This window comes from Drosophila sulfurigaster, chromosome X (assembly GCF_023558435.1).
Source record: "Drosophila sulfurigaster albostrigata strain 15112-1811.04 chromosome X, ASM2355843v2, whole genome shotgun sequence".
Lineage (NCBI taxonomy): Eukaryota > Metazoa > Arthropoda > Insecta > Diptera > Drosophilidae > Drosophila > Drosophila sulfurigaster.
This window is the reverse complement of record NC_084885.1, coordinates 14,783,354-14,800,180: the sequence shown is the minus strand read 5'-3', so window position 1 is coordinate 14,800,180 and position 16,827 is coordinate 14,783,354. Positions and strand designations below refer to the sequence as shown.

The 16,827-nt window shown below is 45.9% G+C and overlaps 6 protein-coding genes across 6 annotated transcripts; 3 read left to right on the top strand and 3 right to left on the bottom strand.

The window, feature by feature from the left end:
* The first annotated feature begins 107 nt into the window (after positions 1-107).
* LOC133847165 (translation initiation factor eIF-2B subunit beta) lies at positions 108-1,629 on the top strand. Its single transcript, XM_062281988.1, has 5 exons — positions 108-270; positions 325-411; positions 481-937; positions 1,000-1,385; positions 1,457-1,629. Exons 1-5 carry the CDS (start codon positions 215-217, stop codon positions 1,527-1,529), a joined length of 1,059 nt encoding a protein of 352 aa, XP_062137972.1. The 5' UTR covers positions 108-214; the 3' UTR covers positions 1,530-1,629.
* LOC133847166 (uncharacterized) lies at positions 1,519-3,524 on the bottom strand. The gene is made up of 3 exons (XM_062281989.1): positions 3,089-3,524; positions 2,272-2,982; positions 1,519-2,165 (listed from the first exon to the last, which is right to left on the bottom strand). The coding sequence occupies exons 2-3, from the start codon at positions 2,662-2,664 to the stop codon at positions 1,632-1,634; spliced, it is 927 nt and encodes a 308-aa protein (XP_062137973.1). The 5' UTR covers positions 2,665-2,982; positions 3,089-3,524; the 3' UTR covers positions 1,519-1,631.
* Positions 3,525-3,979: 455 nt separating this feature from the next.
* LOC133847156 (uncharacterized) lies at positions 3,980-8,256 on the top strand. Its single transcript, XM_062281977.1, has 3 exons — positions 3,980-5,432; positions 6,865-7,446; positions 7,511-8,256. Exons 1-3 carry the CDS (start codon positions 4,488-4,490, stop codon positions 8,069-8,071), a joined length of 2,088 nt encoding a protein of 695 aa, XP_062137961.1. The 5' UTR covers positions 3,980-4,487; the 3' UTR covers positions 8,072-8,256.
* A 298-nt stretch (positions 8,257-8,554) lies between these two features.
* LOC133847157 (WW domain-binding protein 11) lies at positions 8,555-11,125 on the bottom strand. Its single transcript, XM_062281978.1, has 5 exons — positions 10,921-11,125; positions 10,732-10,857; positions 10,563-10,660; positions 9,178-10,508; positions 8,555-9,109 (listed from the first exon to the last, which is right to left on the bottom strand). Exons 1-5 carry the CDS (start codon positions 10,982-10,984, stop codon positions 8,902-8,904), a joined length of 1,827 nt encoding a protein of 608 aa, XP_062137962.1. The 5' UTR covers positions 10,985-11,125; the 3' UTR covers positions 8,555-8,901.
* A 265-nt stretch (positions 11,126-11,390) lies between these two features.
* On the top strand, positions 11,391-14,035 carry LOC133847155 (germ cell nuclear acidic protein). Its single transcript, XM_062281976.1, has 6 exons — positions 11,391-11,562; positions 11,644-11,968; positions 12,033-12,128; positions 12,186-13,106; positions 13,184-13,526; positions 13,585-14,035. The coding sequence occupies exons 1-6, from the start codon at positions 11,452-11,454 to the stop codon at positions 13,919-13,921; spliced, it is 2,133 nt and encodes a 710-aa protein (XP_062137960.1). The 5' UTR covers positions 11,391-11,451; the 3' UTR covers positions 13,922-14,035.
* Positions 14,036-14,224: 189 nt separating this feature from the next.
* LOC133847154 (activating signal cointegrator 1 complex subunit 2) lies at positions 14,225-16,818 on the bottom strand. The gene is made up of 5 exons (XM_062281975.1): positions 16,643-16,818; positions 16,422-16,582; positions 15,753-16,361; positions 15,414-15,692; positions 14,225-15,349 (listed from the first exon to the last, which is right to left on the bottom strand). The coding sequence occupies exons 1-5, from the start codon at positions 16,760-16,762 to the stop codon at positions 14,290-14,292; spliced, it is 2,229 nt and encodes a 742-aa protein (XP_062137959.1). The 5' UTR covers positions 16,763-16,818; the 3' UTR covers positions 14,225-14,289.
* Between the last annotated feature and the right edge of the window lie 9 nt (positions 16,819-16,827).

Here is a 16,827-nt window from a genome sequence, read left to right as displayed (position 1 = left end):
CAATATAGTCTTGCTTGCCGACTATCGATAACCGATAAGTAGTAATCATCGAGTAGCAGTGCTGTGATTTCAAGTACCGATTACTGAGTACTTCGTATAAGCATCGATTATTGATGATTACATTTTGTTTTGGTTACCAGCAACGTTGTTCGTTTGCTAAGTTTAGGCAAATTATTTCGTTATTATACCCGCTTTTACGTTAGAAACTACCAAAATGCGCGAACAGCCGTTGAAGGAGGTAACACAGTTAATACATGCCATCAAAATGGGGTAAGCATGCCAAGATCACAACATGAATTTCATTAATTTTAACGCTAATTGCAGTTTGGTGGAAGGCTCGTATAGCATTACAAACAAAACGCTGGACATCTTCAAGTACATAATCATGAGCAAGAGCTGGCAAAGTGCTGAGTAAGTTGTTAATAAACAACCTGTTGCGGCGCGCAAGTCTTTACATCTATCTATCTATCCACTTTGCAGCGCTCTCATGCAAATTGTCCGCGCACAGTCGCGTATTATGCAGGCCGCATTGCCACAGGAAACGGTGACGTCAAATATTGCACGTCGCATACTGAAATTGACACGCGAAGAGTTCGATTTGCTGCAGGCGAAGGTGCAACACTTTGCCGACGATTCGCAAGCATCGCTGTCGCTGCACAAACTTGTCACACAGACCAGCGAGAATAGCGTGAGTGTTGATTACTCGATTCCACAGCAGGGATTGCGCGAGGCGCTGCTCGATCATCTGCAGGAGGTAGAAACGGAGCTGGAGACAAGCTCTGAGAACATAAGCGTTCAGGCTGAAGAGCACATACACTCGTCGGAAATCATACTGACGCTGGGACATTCGCGTAGCGTAGAGAATTTCCTGAAGCGCGCCATCAAAAAGCGACAATTCCTGACTATTATTGTGGCGGAATGTGCGCCCGCTTGTCGCGTAAGTGCAAACTTAATACATCTTATAATCTATGCTAATCCCATGACTAATCTTATGTGCAGGGTCACAATCTGGCTGCCACGCTGGCAAACGAAAAGAATGTTGAGATTATTGCCATACCGGATGCAGCCATCTTTGCGATGATGTCGCGCGTCAACAAGGTCATCATTGGCACCCACAGTGTGCTGGCCAACGGCGGACTGCGTGCGGCATGTGGCGCCTACACTGTCGCCCTGGCAGCCAAGCATTATTCGGTGCCCGTCATTGTGCTCGCTCCCATGTACAAGTTGTCGCCGTTGCATCTGTGTGAGCAGGATGCCTTCAATATGGTGGGCTGTGCCGAGGATGTGATTAACTATGACTCGTTGCCGGCACGCGATGCCAAGGTCTACAGTCCCAAGTTCGACTATGTGCCACCCGAATTGGTCACGCTTTTCATATCCAACACGTACGTGAACATTTCTATTTACTTAACAAATTCGCAAATCATTCTTGTATTTTTTGGTTTTTTGTTTTCAGCGGCGGTCATGCTCCTTCTTATGTTTATCGACTGCTCACCGAACTGTATCATCCCGAGGATCTGGAACTGTAGTCGTTATGTATATATATATATTTTATTTTTGAATGCAACTGGACAACAAGCAAAACAACAGCCAACATCAACATGAAATAAAGTGATTGGGCGACAGACACTTTACGATTTGTTTTGCACGTTCTTTAACAGCTGCGTCAAATCCGCCAGACTATCAGCATAGTAATCGGGTTGCGCTTCCGGCGGTGCTGCATGCATATCATCGATGGTCAGGCTGCCGGAGAGTACGAGCAACGATTGAAAGCCACACGATTTGCCAAATTGCACATCCTGCACCAGCATATCCCCGACGAAGATGCAACGCTCGGGCTGCGTAATATTGTACATGCTCTTCAACATCTCGCCCAGAATGGGCGATGGTTTGCCCAAATATGTGGCCTCGCGGTTTGTGTAGCGTTTCACATGCTGCAAGAAATCGTAGAAACCAGCCACATTTAGATTATCCGCCAGCGGCATAATCACATCACTGCCTCCGGCAATCAAATGGCAATTCTCATTTTGCTGCAGATGACGAATGGCTTTGGCCAATTCCACGTACGACATGTCCAGATGTATGTCGAAGAGCACCGCATCCACCGGTTTGTCAATAGCCAGATAATCGACGAGCGTGGCCGATGTTAAATGTTCCTTGATTTGCTGTGGCAGTTAAATTTAGAAACAGGAGTTGGAGAAACGATTAATGAATGCTTCATTGATTCGTTGCGTAGCGGGGGAGTTGCCCCACACTCAGACTCACACTCACCAGTGACTCGTATTCGATGCCATGCTTACGCAACGTTTCATTGGCCTCCAGTGACATGAGGGAATAGACACGCTGCTTTTTGCCTTTGCCAAGCGTATGCAAATAGCGTACAATACTTTTCACCGGATGCACAATGTCATCGTGCTGCACATTGCGAGCGCCAATTGTATTAAATTTCTCCATATATTGATCATCGGTGCGAAAGCTATTGTTGGACACAAATTTCACCGCTTTGCCGGCATCCTTGAGTGCATTGATGGCCTCCCCAGTGCCGGGTATCCAGCCGACAAGAAGCCAAACGACACCATCACAATCGCTGATCATCATGTCGAAGGAGTCGATAAATTTGCGCTGCTCCTCGACGCTTAGTTCCAAAATATGCCGCGGTGCCATGATTTGAACTCTGTGTCGGAATGGTTATGGATGATGATGTTGTTCACTTGTTCGCGCTCAGCGTTAAGACTGAATTTATGTGTGTGGCCGAGCACAGCGTTGAGCCCGCTGCCCGATTATTATGACTGTTTATTGCCTAGATACGTTCCAAGGTGGCGGTGGTGGTGATGGTGATGGTGGATGCTGCTCGTTGTTGTTGCTGTTGTTGCTCCAACGCCTCCAGTTTTGCTGTCGCGTTGTTCGCTGCGCGCGCAGTCCAATTAGCAAAAAGCCACAGTGTCGAGACGCCCGTTTAACCTTCAACGTCACATTGAAACGCTTCCCAATGGGTTATATTGTATGTGCATATAAAAAGAGAAAAAAAAAAAAACAAATTATATATAGAAGGGTTTAACTAGTTAGTTAGCTAAGTGCGACTACTAACCACTGATAAGATAGATAGATGATGATGAGTAACTGCTGCTGATGCGAAACCCAACGTGCACCTGCTACAATCGTGTCAGAACACGCGTTGCTTCCTCGTTTGTTTTTTTGCGTTTAATTGCAGTCCAAGTTTCATTTGTTTATTGCTTCTCACCACAACTTAAATTCGCCGCCAAGAAGTCTGCGCGTTGCCAGACCGTCATAAAACGTTTGCTGATGGCTGATTGGCATTGATACGTTTACCGTTAAGCTTTCGCTGGCGTTGCCGGATGCCTGTGAAATGCAGTTGTTGCACTTGTGAATGGTAAACAAACGAATTTCATTGAGCATTCATTAGGTATACAATAAATAATAATAGTTATATATGTAGCTGCTCGGCGTTATCGCAACCGTAATCGTTTGTCCACCTGCACTAAGTGTAAACAAGTGTGTGTGTGTGTATGCTTGTTACGCATTGTTTACTTTTATACGGAAAAAGCCTACGTTGTAAAAAAAATTGTCTCTTGTGTGTGATAGCAATAATTTATGATTAGCACTTCAGTTGACAATAAGTATTGTCAATTTGAGATTTAGGCGATGATTTGGCTATTATGTAGCCTTGAATGTGCTAATTTGTTTTTGTCATTTGATTATAATGTCATAATTTGTTGAAAGCCCAACAAGCCGTTAAATGCCAATCAGCTTTTTGTCATGCATGCAAAATAACGTTTACGATAACGGTGATCGATAAACGCGATTATCCGCGGCAATCAATCAAATTTTGAAGCTGCAACAATGAATTTGCACAAGGCAAAGTTATAAATAGAATTTTGCACAGTTTTTTTGTTCCATTTTTGTGAGGGTGAACTAAAGTAAAGCAAGTAAGCCGCAAAAGCAGAAGCGCAAAGTTACCTTGACATTGACCAATGATTATTTTGAACGGCTTTTCTAGCCCGCAAAACAGATGCAACAATAATTACATAGTGAAAAGAACGTGGCAATAATTGAAAAGAATGAAATACAAATGCCCACAATGTGTTGTGCTATCTGTGTGGCGTAGTTGTGGCCCAAAGATAATTGAAGAAAGACGCAAATATACAAAATAAATAAAAATAGTAACTTTGGGCGTTGCATTCTTAAAAATATGTACAATCAAATTGCGAGTATGTGTGCATAAATATACTGGCGTGTGTGTGTGTGCGTGCTTATGTATATCGAAAATCCAAATCGATTGGCAGCCTAGTTAGGCGGCCTCTGATAAGATAGAAGACGACGTCGACGACGACGACGACGACAACACTCACACACAGAGTGCTTCTATAATATAGAAAACTGTAGACCTGTAGAGCTGTTTAACTGGGGCTGCTGCCAAAGTCGCTAGTCGCGATTACACAATTATTTTGGCCGCAAAGCAGGAAGCAATGAGCACCGTGGACTCCGTTGTTCTCAGCCCGCCACAAAATGGCGTCGCCACCCCTTCCTCCCCCGCTGTTTCCGAACTGTCAACTGTCCCGCCCATCACAGATCCATTACCCGCCATTGTGGGCCAATTGCGCAGCATCGAGCAGATCAATGAGCAGCGTCGGCTTTTCCTCAAGAGCACCATCAACGAGATTCAAGAGGAGGGTAAGGATGCGGACACAGAGACGGAGCCACAATTGCGCCGCCAGCAGCCACCTAACAGCCTGGCGCTGCATGTGAAGTATGCAACGTTGCCGAGTCCATCCGGCAGCATCTTGCGTTCCCCGCTGTCGCCACCACCCAAGCCGCCCATGTTGAGTCGCACTCGGAGCACGGGCTCCGGTGATGCACGCTCGCCTCTGACCAATGGTGAGGCATTGCAGCAGCGTCGCAGCGTAGCCGAAGCAGCAGCGGGAACAGTTGCTACAGGAACAGTTGCAACAGGAACAGCTGCAACAGGAACAGTTGCTACAGGAACAGCAACAGCTGAAACAGCTGTAGTGGGAACAGTTGCAACAGGAACAACGGCGGTGGGAACAGTTGAAACAGGTACACCCGCAGTTGGAACAGTTAAAACAGGAACAGCAGCAGTGGAGACAGTGGTAACGGAAACGGAAACAGTAGCAGCAGCAACAACAACAACTGGAACAGTTACAACGGCAACAGTCACTACGGGGACAGCGGCAACAGCTTCACCAAGGCCACTCACAACTCAGCTGAGCGTGGAGCAGCTGCCGCAATCACCGCCAGCGAGCATTTCAGCCAAGCACTACGAGAGTCTGATCGAGGAGCTGCGCTGTCCCGGCTGTGCGGGTCCCATGAAAGCGCCCGTGTTGCTCTGCAAGAGCGGCCACAGTATTTGCGAGCAGTGCACACGCATCCTGCTCATGTGTCCGCTATGCAAGGTATGTAAAACTACAAAAACAAAACTACAAAAAGGAAAAAAAAGTTTGTCGCGGTGACGTCAGCATTAGGTAAGAACGGTATCTATCTATTTGCGATCCTCCCGTGCCCCACAGTTCCCGACTATGTGTTATCGCCCATGACGTATCTGTGTGTGTGTCTGATATGGTTGAATATTATCTTGTCAACGCACATAAGTCCAAGTCCACATTCCCAGTCTTCCGCTGTTTTCATGTGCAGCCGCAGCCCTTGATTGATCAGTTACTATGTATATATTTAGATATGTATATTGGTTGGCTTTAAATCGATGCAATTTCCCATTTACAAAACTTGATTGATCAATTACGATATACATTCTTATCCTCCATATATTATATTTTTTGCCCTGACTCATTTAATAACTGAGTTATCAACTTTCAACTAGTAGGAGTTTTCCAAATTTATATTTGAATGTATGTAAAACCATTTTAACTAAGCAGCAAAATTGTGTTGTAGTTAAGCTTTATTTTATAGTAATAGAAAATATCAATGCAGATCAACGTAAATTTCACAATGACTTTTCAATCTAAGATATGGCTGTTGAAAATGTCGCGAGCGAAACATTTTTTATTTTGAGTAAATATGAATCTTTATAACTGTGGATTAAAATAAGTAAAGGTTGTTCTTATAGCTCTGGATTGGCACTTTAATTAGAGCTAAGAATAATTTTGCTATTATTTTTCTGTCTTAAGATTATTCAAAATTATTCATGAATTCCTACACGAGTTTACTTATATATTTTATCATAAACCAGAAAAAGTTCCTAAAACCAATCTTATCTCTAAATATAGGCTAGTTGAGAGCTATGGGAATAACCTTTAGTTATTTTTAAGATTGTTTTAGTTTAGGTTTTTTCACTGCAAGAATTATCCATATAGAGAATAATTAAGATAGATATATAAACGCCTTTTTTTGTAATTTATAATGTTTCTAATGATATGCATTTACAAAATCTTAAAACTACTTTTAAAATGAACACCAATGAAAATTGCATATAATATTCGTCTGTTAAATTTCCAATTCAAATTGTGTAGTACATTGTGAACTCCCTTCTCAGCGATTCTCAAAGTGTTAACTTAGTACCATAAAATGAGGCTGTTAACTTTTAGCTTCCAAACTGTAACTAGTAATTTTTGACCGTCAAATTTCGAATTTGAATTGCTAGTTACTTAGCAATTCCCAGCTTCTGTAACTTAGAATGTTGAGTGTTTAATTTGAACATATTAAAATGTGATTTATTAAGATATACTCAGATATAGTATTAAATGTAAAAGGAATAATTCTGGAGTACTACCAACTAATTAGACCCAAAAGTTATCCATTTTATAAATATTTGTTTAACCACAAAGAAATGTTGCTAATGTTGCTCTATGTTTTTCCAATTTCAATTTGCAGGAGGGTTTCTCCACCATGCGCTCCCTGACCATTGAGGCGCTGTGTGCAAAGGCGCACTTCGGGTGCAGCCACTCGGCGGGCGGGTGCACGGTGCGAATGCCGGTGGCATTGCTGCCATGGCACGAGCAGCAGTGCATCTACAAGCCGATGAAGTGCTTCATGGGACGTGTGTGGGGCGATTGCCGTTGGCATGGCCGGGAAGTGCAATGGAAACAGCATCTGGAGGAGCAGCACATGGACAAGCTGTTTCGCTCGCCGACGGCGGATCTCGTTTGGAATATGGGGATGCGGCGCAAACCGTTGACAGGCTACTATGTGTTCCAGGCGCACGACGAGATGTTCAATTTCTATGAGATCTACGACAAGCAGCGCATTCTCTTCACCATGACATGCACGTCGAATCGACGCGAGGCCAAATACAATTATGCTTACGAGGTGACGCTGCTGCAGCCGGACAACGAGGCGGTGTCGTTGACCCAAAAGTTCCCGGTGCACAGCGAATACGACAGGGACATCCTGATGGAGGGCACCTGTGTCACCATTGGCCTCAGCGAGCTGTCGCGCTTTGTGGACGACGACAAGGTGAGTGTGGCCCTAAACTGTTAATAACTTTATTGACTTTTCTCTCTCTCTGTCTCTCTCTCAGGTGCTCCACTATCGGGTGAACGTGATGGCGGTGAAGTCGCCGCGCCGCTTGAAGCCAGCTCGCCAGAGTTTGCCCGCCGGCGTCGATTATCACACGCGCAGCAATGGCGTCAACGGCAAGAGTGTCCCGGCCAACATGATTATTACGCGCACCTACAAGGAGGCACTGGGCGAGGTATCCACGTCGGCACCCGGCACACCAGGGACACCGGATGGCGATGACTGCAACGGTGCTGTGCCCGATCTGGAACGTAAATGGGGCACACCGCAATTGCACTTCAATCGCAAGTATTTGCGCAACACGCTCAATGCCGAGAGCAACGGGGATGTGAAGGATGATGAGCTGCGTCCACTGCAGGAGACACGTTCGATGGCTGGCGGCAATGATGATAAGTTGTCGCTGTGCAGCAATAGCACCAGCTATACGAAGAAGGTCTCCAATTCGCTGCGTCGCAGTTTTCGTTCGCTCAAAACCGATCTCATCGAGTTGCGACCATTTTCCAAAAAGAAAAATCCCGTCCTAACCACAACACCGGCGACTGCAAAGACTTCAAAGCAATAGGGATGAGATCTGGCAAAACAACCATTGAGCTGCATGCAATCAAATGTGATCAAATGTCTTGGCTCGCTTTAAGAGCCGTTTCCGAAATGTGCTAACTACATGTATTAAACAGAAAAGAAAATCTATAAAGGTGCCTTGCCCAACATATCTATAAATACTGCAATAAAAAAATAACGAGAAATGAACAGAATCGTCATATTTTTAATGCCTGCTTCATCGCAATCCCAACTGAAATATAAATTATATGTTCTCTATATTCAACGTAAATTCAATGTATTGACTTCAAAGTGTTTACTAACTTAAATTTACGATAAATTTGCAAGACAAGATTCTAGAATCTAGATATTATCAGCACTTAATGCCTATATTCAAATGTCCGATTGGTTTTCTTCGTTTGGCATCAGAAGTTGAATCAACTTGTAGTTTAGCTTAATCTATACTTACTTTTACATAGTTATGGCAAAAAAGAAAAAGAATATAGCGTAATTCATTGAAATATGTTTCTTATTTTCTCTCAGATTTTCCATATTGTTATTCGCTACAAAAATACAAATTGATCTGAGAAAAGTGTACGCAGTGTGTCATATTCAGGCACTCTGAAGGAGTTTTGGTAAATGAATAGATTATGAATATTGAATAACATGACTAAGAAAGTTAAATACGTGTGTGTTAAGTGAAAAGTATCTTTCTCTCTATCTCTATCTCTGTCTAATTGATGGGCGGGCAGCATCGTCAAATGACCTGACACCTGATTTTGTTTTCTTGGACTACATTAAACGATAACTAAACTAGGCAAATCTAATGTACAATCTATGCAATCGTCGATGCTGCTACAGCAATCCCTGCATCTCGTTCATGAACTGCAGATACGCATCGTCCTTGGTGGGCGGCTTGTGTGCCTCCGGTGGGGCATGCATATGCCGCTCGCTCGCATCGTTGGCACCCGCCATGTGCTTCGCCCGCGCCGAGCGCCGTTGATCCTCGCGCTTCACACGCAACGTGGACGGCACAAAGCGTGTCACATCAGCACTTAGGAATCTAAGAGCAGCAAAGTGTAATACATAAATAACATGTTGGATAAGTGATAGTTAACAATGAAAACATGCCTGATTTGCGGCTTGGCCGTAATGGTGGTGATGCCCTTGCCCTGCTCCTTGCTGGCTATGGCATTGGCAGCGACACCGCCGCCTCCGCTGCCATGCTTCACATGATGACCGCCAGCCATGCGAGGTGGCAGCCCAGGTGGCGGTCCCGGTGGCATGCGTATGCCCATCCTTGGTATGGGACCCAGGGCGTGAGGCGGTCGAGCGCCTGGTGGCGGTCCTGGCGGCATGCGCATTCCAAAGCCCGGCATGCCGGGTCCAGGTGGGCGCATTGGTGGCGGCCGAAACATAATCCCAGGCGGTGCAATGCCTCGCATATGCGGCAACTGGGGCAACTGCTGCTGTTGTTGTTGTTGCTGCTGCTGCTGGGGCGGCACTGGTGCACTTGGTGGCAACGGTATGGCGGGCAGTGTGGGCGCTATGGGTGGTGCTGGCACTGTGGTGACCGTGGCAGCCGTCGTCAGCGTTGCTGGCGTCGCTTTCAGCGACTCTTTGCTGCCGCTATTTGTGCTAGGCTTGGACTTGGTATTAGACTGCTCACCATCGGAAGCCATGTCATCATCGTTTGCCCCATCCTCATCCTCGTCGTCATCGTCATCATCCACGTTGTCGTCGTCATCAGTGTCGTCCTCACTGCTGGTGTTGTAGCTCCTCCTCCGACGACGACGATGTGCCAATGTGGGTGACTTTGCCTCACCGGAGCTGTCGTGTTTGTCATCCTTGTGCTCGCCATCCAGCTCAGCATCGTTGCCCTGCAGCTTCCGATGCTTGCGCTTGTGAACATGCTCCATTTCCTTCATGAAATCATCAATGCTGCCGGCCATCGATTCACCCTCGTCACCCTCGTAGTCACTGTTGCCTGCCGCATCTGAATCAAGCTCGGACATGGCAAATAGATCGGGTGGTGGTCCTGGTGGCACACCCAGCCAATCCTTATCCTCGTCGTCCTTCAGTTTATCGCCCTGCGAATCACCAGCGTTAGCCGCTGAATCGCTGTCACGCTTGGTGACGCCAGGCGGAGCTCCTGGAGCAAACGGAGGCAACGCCAGAGTCATCGGTGGCGGCGGCATACGTATGCTGCCCGTGCCACCTGGAAACGTGATGTTGCTGTTGGCATTGCTACCACTGCCGCCACTGACGCTGTTGGCTGCATTGCCACCGCTCGCATTACTTGCATTGGACGTGGAGACGGGCGCCGGCAGCGGTATCTCATCAATCTGTACACTCTGGGCGTGCTTTACACTCTCATAGTACTGCTGCTTTTTCAGACGCTTCTTCTCGTACTCCACCTCTTTACGTTTCAGCTCGGCCCAATGCTCGGGTTCATCATTGTGCTGCCAAAATATTATCATTAGCTATGCAGAGAAATATAAAAAAGATTCACTTACATAAAGCCGCATGACGCGATCAAAAGTCTCCTTGAGCTTTTTTCGCTTATCCCGCAACACCTTCTCATTGAGTGGCGACGGCTGCAGCACATTGTACTCTGCAGAAAGAAAGGTTTTACCCACAGAATCAAGTTGGACTCCAATCTTGGAATATTGCTGCATTGCTTACCCATTTCGTCAATCTTCTCCATCTCCTCCAGTATTTGCGAGGGATCCTTGTTTTTCAACACAGCAGCTCGAACCATTTGCCGCTGTCGTTTATTCTTCTTTAGTTCCTTTTTGCGAGCCTCCTTACCTACAATATAAATATATATAAAGAGTAGTGTGTGCGTATTTATAACATCATTTTGCAACTTACGCGCTTGGTCTGTGGGATTCATGTATTTACCACTTTTAGTGGTATTAATGGAGCGTCGCCCCATCTTGCCGGCTGTTTGTTTATTAAATTAGTCTTAAAATAAAAACCAAAAAATTAAATCAAGCTCTCGAGCAATCCGCTTTTCGGCTTTTTTTTTGTTTTGATACACACGAGTGTGAAATGCAAAAAAACAGCGTTACCGCAGCGTGAATAGCACAAGTATACTGTGTTCAATGTGACCAGACGCAACGAAATATGCTAAATTGTCAAGTGTTAAGATGGCGCTATATTTTAAACATTATTGATTATTTTAGTTTAATATTTAAAAGCATTAAGCTATGTTAAATTTGCTCAATATATTAAACAACAAACAAAAAAGTTTTGAGCCATGCGCAAAATACATTGTAAACAGAGTTTGATTTATATTTTTTCTAATATTTGAACGATGTGGCAACGTTCCTCTTACGTTGAATTGTGCCGGCACAGTTGTAAAAGAAAAAGTGAACGCCGTGCATAAATGAAATTCTCAAAATGTCCAATATTCCAAATTCACAAAGCTTTCTTGAAGCATTCCAGTTGTTAAACATTACCCACGAGCCAGATAAATGTACAACAACCCCAACAAAAAGCATTCCGACCGACGTAAGTTTTAAAAATTGTGTAGTATCTAAGAACCTGTCAGCCGATCAAAACCAAACAAATAAACAATTTAAAACACAACAGTGCCAGCAGCAGCCACAACAACAAGATGCGGCAAATGGCAACAACAGCAACGACAGCGACAGCATCATCGAAGTCGTCGCTCACGACATTCTCACGTGCAGAATGCCCCAAAGAGCGGCAGGTGATGCGGACAATAGTGACGACACCGACACCGACTCGGACGTTATTGTCGTTGTGGATACATCAGAAACATCGTCATTTGTCAGCTACATTCATCCATCGGATTTGGATACAGATTCCGTCGACAGTAACGAAATTTCCGACGCTTGGACAATACCAGAAACCGAAACCGAGAACGATTCCGACATCGATGTTGAGAAGCAAAGTAAATTTCATACATATGAAAACAGCAAAAAAAAACAAATGATCATTAGTGCGATCTTTTGTAGGTGACAGCATGATGGATAAGTTTGTGAGCACACCAATTAAACGCAAACTCGAATCCTTCTCCCACAGTAACAAGAAGACCAAGTCAAAGGAGCCATGTGAGTAAGCAGTTAAAATACTAAACAAACTGCTATTAAATTGCGATTTGCCCGCAGCGATTGACCTGGGTTTGTTGGAAAAGACGCCGATATGTGCACCCAAAGTGATAACCACCCGCAGTGGGCGCGCTGTGCGTCAACGCATCGATCACAAGTTCGACTATTCGTCGCGCAAAGCTCAGCTTGAGGATACATCATCTGATGATGATTACGAAGATGACGATGAGATCGACGTCGACGACGACGACGATGCTGATGAGGATTATCATGAAGAGTATCCAGATGACGACGATGATGATGATGATGACGATGATTATGTGGAACAAGTGCATGAGCAGCCCACACGCAAACAACGTCGCATCTCAATGCTAAGTAGCGGCTGCAGCAGTAGCACTGCCAGCTCTTCCATAACTGACCACGCTGATGACGCATTCATCTATGTGGACTTGCGGCAACCGGTGGCCATTGTCAGCAGCGAGCCGACTGCTGATGCTACTGCCGTTGAATGCGACACCGAATTAAAGATGCGTTTGCAAAAGTTTTTGGGTTTGCGACCGGCACAGCGGCGTCTCTACAATCCCATGGCCAATTATGAGCTCGAAGACAATCGCATGGATGAGGATCCGCCCGTAGTGGCACCTCCAAGCTCGCGCCTCTGGGCAGCACACAATACGCACAATGTTGTACAAGAGCCAAGAGCTCGAGTGCCAAAGGCAGCATCGACACCCAGTCAAGTGTTGAAAACCCTGGGTGCGGAGGTAACCAATGAGATGAAAATGCTGCTCTTCGATGATATTGTGCAGCGCACGAACGCCAATTGCTTTGAGAGTCAAACGCCGCAGCACATCAAGGAGCCTATCGATCTGAGTGGTCTGCCCAGCGAGGAGGTGCGTGCACACAATTGTCAGCAGCACAAGAAGATCACCAATTTGCTGGCACGCTATGCGGGTGTCTACAGCTTTGTGGATTCACTGCGGCGTGAGTTGACTTTTTAACCGTTTTTTGTTTTAGTTATATATTCAGGAAACTAATGAAATGCCTTTCCTTTTTTACAGCTGAGACGCCTGTTAATATGTGTCATCCACTCGCTATCTACTATCGCAAGCGTGACTTTGAATCGTCCAAAACAATGCTGGCGAAGACCCTGTTCAATGTGCTTAATCACAGCATCTTTCACTGCGGTCTGCGTCGCATCATTACATGGAAGAGTTGCATGAACACACCGAGCACAATTGTGCATTCCATTGAGGCTGGGCGCCAGCGTACTTCGCGCATCGTTCTCTGGCAGCAGATGAAGCAGCCGGGCATGCTGGTGAAGGCGCTGCTACACGAGATGTGTCATGCCGCTGCCTTTGTATATCACGGTGAGACAGGACATGGCGATCACTGTCGCAAGTGGTAAGTGGAGGCATAAAACAATCCTTAACAATGAGCTAAAGCTTTCATTTTGTTGCAGGGCGTATCGTGCCAAATCGCTGCTGCCAGAGCTGCCACAGATTGACGATTGCAATGCCAAGTTCAAGTACACCTGTCTGCTGTGTCATCGACGCTCGCATGGCATCATCAAGTTCGAGGATGAGAAACAACAGCTGCGTTGCCACTACTGTCAATTCGAGGTGAATGTGGAGAAGTACAATGCGGAGGAGGCGCATTCTTTATCCTTTACCGATCAACTGGTTACGCCCTACAAACAGTTTGTGCGTGACAATTACTTAAAGTGTGCGGAGAGCACTCACAGTTCGAAGATGCAGTCGCTCAACAGCCAGTACAAGGAGCAACTACTAGAGCAGTAGCAGGCGACAGCCAGCTAATGCAACACACTAACTATATAGATAGCTTTACCGATAAACTAATCTTTTTTTTTGCAAGTTGACATACACTAAATATATATAATTTTTGTAATAAAACATCGCATGTTGTTTGATGCGCTTTGAATGGTGCGCGTGAATAATCGATGTAATATCGACCTGTTATCGATAATTGCTATCGAGCAGGACTCGAGGCTTCGTCGACCTTTTGCATGTCAAAGCATCGATTACAAGCAAGTTAATCGAACTCGATTTTTCGCTTTAAGTTCAAAACGGCAATTGTTAGAATTTAAAATTCGAAATACATTTATTGACCTTTGACTACTAATACGAATTTTTTGTTGGCCTTGCGCTTAGGATAACATGCCCTTGCTACGCTTGAAGGCGGCGCCAGCTTTGCGATTGTGATTGGCACGTGATGATTTATGCGCCTCCTTCTGTCCACGATTGCGAGTGGTTTGCTGCGTCTGTCCCTGTCCCTTGGGTGCACCCACCACATCGCCCTGCTGATGATGCTGCCGTTGTCCGCCGTATTTGGCCTGCTGACGTTGTTGGTAGCGAGCTCGTGTAACCTCCGGATTCTCACAGAAGTCAGCGCCACGTTTCGCTGTCGCCAACTTCTGCTGCTCGTCATCACTCTCGTCGTCGTCCTGCTCATCATCAGATGCATCCTGCGCCTCGTACGCACTATTCGCAGCCGAGGCCTGCTGTAGCTTGGCACGCAACAAACTCATGGGCGGTGCCTGGCCATCATTCAACGCCTCATAGCTGTCATCGTACTCATCATCATATTCCGCACCCGTTGCCTCATCCGGCGTCTCTTCGACCAGCGCATACTGCTGATACCGCTGCTTCAGCTGACCAATGTCACGCTTATCGTCAAGCAGCTGCTCAGCATTGCGTGCGGTACCCGGCAATCCTTTGCCTTGCTTGATGATGCATTGCGGATTGTCCTGGGTGAGCACATCATAGCGATCGCCATCGTGCACATTGTAATGCCGCACACCCGTCTGCCGCTGCAGTTTATCCTGCGGATCGGCCGGTATGAACACCTCCTGGCGATCCATGTGTATTAGATCCGGTGGCAGATTATCGTCCAGTATGGCTGCAATGGCCTGCTCGCTGTTGTCGTAACGCGTTAGCAGTCTTCGTATGAAGCCCATACCCAGATCGGGCAGCACATCCAGCACAGCGCTCACCTCCAAGTCAATGTCGCGTTTGCTGTTGCTGCTCCCATTCTCAATCGTGGCCACCGTTGAGACTGTGGCTGTTGCAGCTTCGTGCTGTACTCCGCTCTCCTCGTCGTCATCGCTGTTCGGATTACTGAGCTGCTCATCCGCAAGCACTCCGCTGGTGCAGCTGGCCAGCGTTTTCTGATAGCCAGCTATCACAAAGTCTACCTTGTAGTTTTTACTAATTGATAGAAGAGAAAGTTAATCTACAACAATAAAACAAATTAACTATATTAGTTGCTTACATTTTGGGACACGTCTTGAGCAGCACAGCAATGTCATGCTCCACAGGATATTGACGCTGATAGTCGATGACAAAGGTCTGCGCCGAGAGACATTCCTGCAGCAACTCCACCAGCTGCTGGCCACGTCCCGCCTCCAGTTGTGCATGCGTTATGCTGCGCACCACATTAAGGAACTGTTGTCGCGCCTCGTTCAGCCAACGTAACGAGCTAGCGTGTGCATTAATCATGTAGATATTGCGATACAACATTGGCACGGTCATGTCATAAAAATTGGCGATGCTACAATGACAAAATATAGAATCAAATACTGACTAAACTATAGTTTAAAGTCAAGCCCACCTTTGCACCAATTTAAGCTGCTCACAAGCGATCAACATATCGGGACACAGCTGAAGCAGCAAACGCAATGTGTAGGCGCAGTCCAAGGCAAATAGCACCACATCATCGTAAGGTGTGTCGGCAGCAGGATCGAGTAAGGCTCCCCCACCGGCGCCCTCGCAACCCTCGTTCTCTACCTGAATTTGCATGCTAAGAAATGCGCTCTCATAGAAGGCCAATCCCTCTTGCAGATCTTTAAGGTAATCCGGTTGCAGACGTAGAACAGTGTCAAAGATCGTCTGCAGCACACGCAAATTCTGTGCATCGGCATCCCCCACAGCAATCACCAGATCACACAGCAAGGGCACCGATATCAAATAGTTGTTGTACAACAAGGATTTATGATGCTCCGGCGCCAACCATTCCGTGGGCGACTCTTTCTCGGTGATTAAACGCATAATGAGGCGTATCACATGATTCAATAGTTGGCTGTAGAGCAACTTAGCATTGCTCAATGCTGTTGTTGTGTTACTGTCATTGGTGTCCACTCTGTAGTATGGATTAGCACGTTGCAGGAATGTTACGATGGCAGCCATGGCCGAATCAAAATGCACAATATACGACCAAAATCTAAAGCAATTCAATCCAATTAACTAACATAACAACTTCCACAACTTCAGCTCAACTTACTCGTGATGCTTGAGATGCAGCAGAAATTCGAAATCTTGCAGACAATTGGTGGCCACATGTTGCCACTCCTCCAAGGCAGCGTCACTCTTTAGGTTGCCATACGAACTGAGCATGCAAATATATGTGCCAAATGGTTTCTCTCGAGCTATCCAATGTGCATCCTGAAACAAGTGCAAACGTTGACAGCTGCTTTTGTTTTTGATTATTATATCGTGACTTACAAGTGCTGGAATTTGACGCCGCACACCTTTGGAGTCAGCTAGCGATAGCTTCAAGTCGCCCAATGCTAGCTTCTCCGGGTTGTAGTCCTTAACATTATTTTGCAACTTTTTATTTACCATGACGAGCGTTAAATACTACACAATTGGCAAATGTGGTGAAACTGATAAACAAAATAAACGAAAAC

Excerpts from the sequence above, each read along its gene's own strand:
- LOC133847155 (XM_062281976.1), top strand. The coding sequence starts at position 11,452 with ATGTCCAATATTCCAAATTCACAAAGCTTTCTTGAAGCATTCCAGTTG. Across the intron at positions 11,563-11,643 it reads CAAAAAGCATTCCGACCGAC|TGCCAGCAGCAGCCACAACA; the intron begins GTAAGTTTTAAA and ends AAAACACAACAG. Across the intron at positions 13,527-13,584 it reads GGCGATCACTGTCGCAAGTG|GGCGTATCGTGCCAAATCGC; the intron begins GTAAGTGGAGGC and ends ATTTTGTTGCAG.
- LOC133847154 (XM_062281975.1), bottom strand. The coding sequence starts at position 16,762 with ATGGTAAATAAAAAGTTGCAAAATAATGTTAAGGACTACAACCCGGAG. Across the intron at positions 15,693-15,752 it reads CAGCTTAAATTGGTGCAAAG|CATCGCCAATTTTTATGACA; the intron begins GTGGGCTTGACT and ends TTGTCATTGTAG. Across the intron at positions 15,350-15,413 it reads CTCAAGACGTGTCCCAAAAT|TAAAAACTACAAGGTAGACT; the intron begins GTAAGCAACTAA and ends TCTATCAATTAG.
- LOC133847165 (XM_062281988.1), top strand. The coding sequence starts at position 215 with ATGCGCGAACAGCCGTTGAAGGAGGTAACACAGTTAATACATGCCATC. Across the intron at positions 271-324 it reads ATACATGCCATCAAAATGGG|TTTGGTGGAAGGCTCGTATA; the intron begins GTAAGCATGCCA and ends CGCTAATTGCAG. Across the intron at positions 412-480 it reads AAGAGCTGGCAAAGTGCTGA|CGCTCTCATGCAAATTGTCC; the intron begins GTAAGTTGTTAA and ends TCCACTTTGCAG.
- LOC133847166 (XM_062281989.1), bottom strand. The coding sequence starts at position 2,664 with ATGGCACCGCGGCATATTTTGGAACTAAGCGTCGAGGAGCAGCGCAAA. Across the intron at positions 2,166-2,271 it reads GCATCGAATACGAGTCACTG|CAAATCAAGGAACATTTAAC; the intron begins GTGAGTGTGAGT and ends TAACTGCCACAG.
- LOC133847156 (XM_062281977.1), top strand. The coding sequence starts at position 4,488 with ATGAGCACCGTGGACTCCGTTGTTCTCAGCCCGCCACAAAATGGCGTC. Across the intron at positions 5,433-6,864 it reads TCATGTGTCCGCTATGCAAG|GAGGGTTTCTCCACCATGCG; the intron begins GTATGTAAAACT and ends TTCAATTTGCAG. Across the intron at positions 7,447-7,510 it reads GCTTTGTGGACGACGACAAG|GTGCTCCACTATCGGGTGAA; the intron begins GTGAGTGTGGCC and ends TCTCTCTCTCAG.
- LOC133847157 (XM_062281978.1), bottom strand. The coding sequence starts at position 10,984 with ATGGGGCGACGCTCCATTAATACCACTAAAAGTGGTAAATACATGAAT. Across the intron at positions 10,509-10,562 it reads ATCGCGTCATGCGGCTTTAT|CACAATGATGAACCCGAGCA; the intron begins GTAAGTGAATCT and ends ATATTTTGGCAG. Across the intron at positions 9,110-9,177 it reads ACGGCCAAGCCGCAAATCAG|ATTCCTAAGTGCTGATGTGA; the intron begins GCATGTTTTCAT and ends TGCTGCTCTTAG.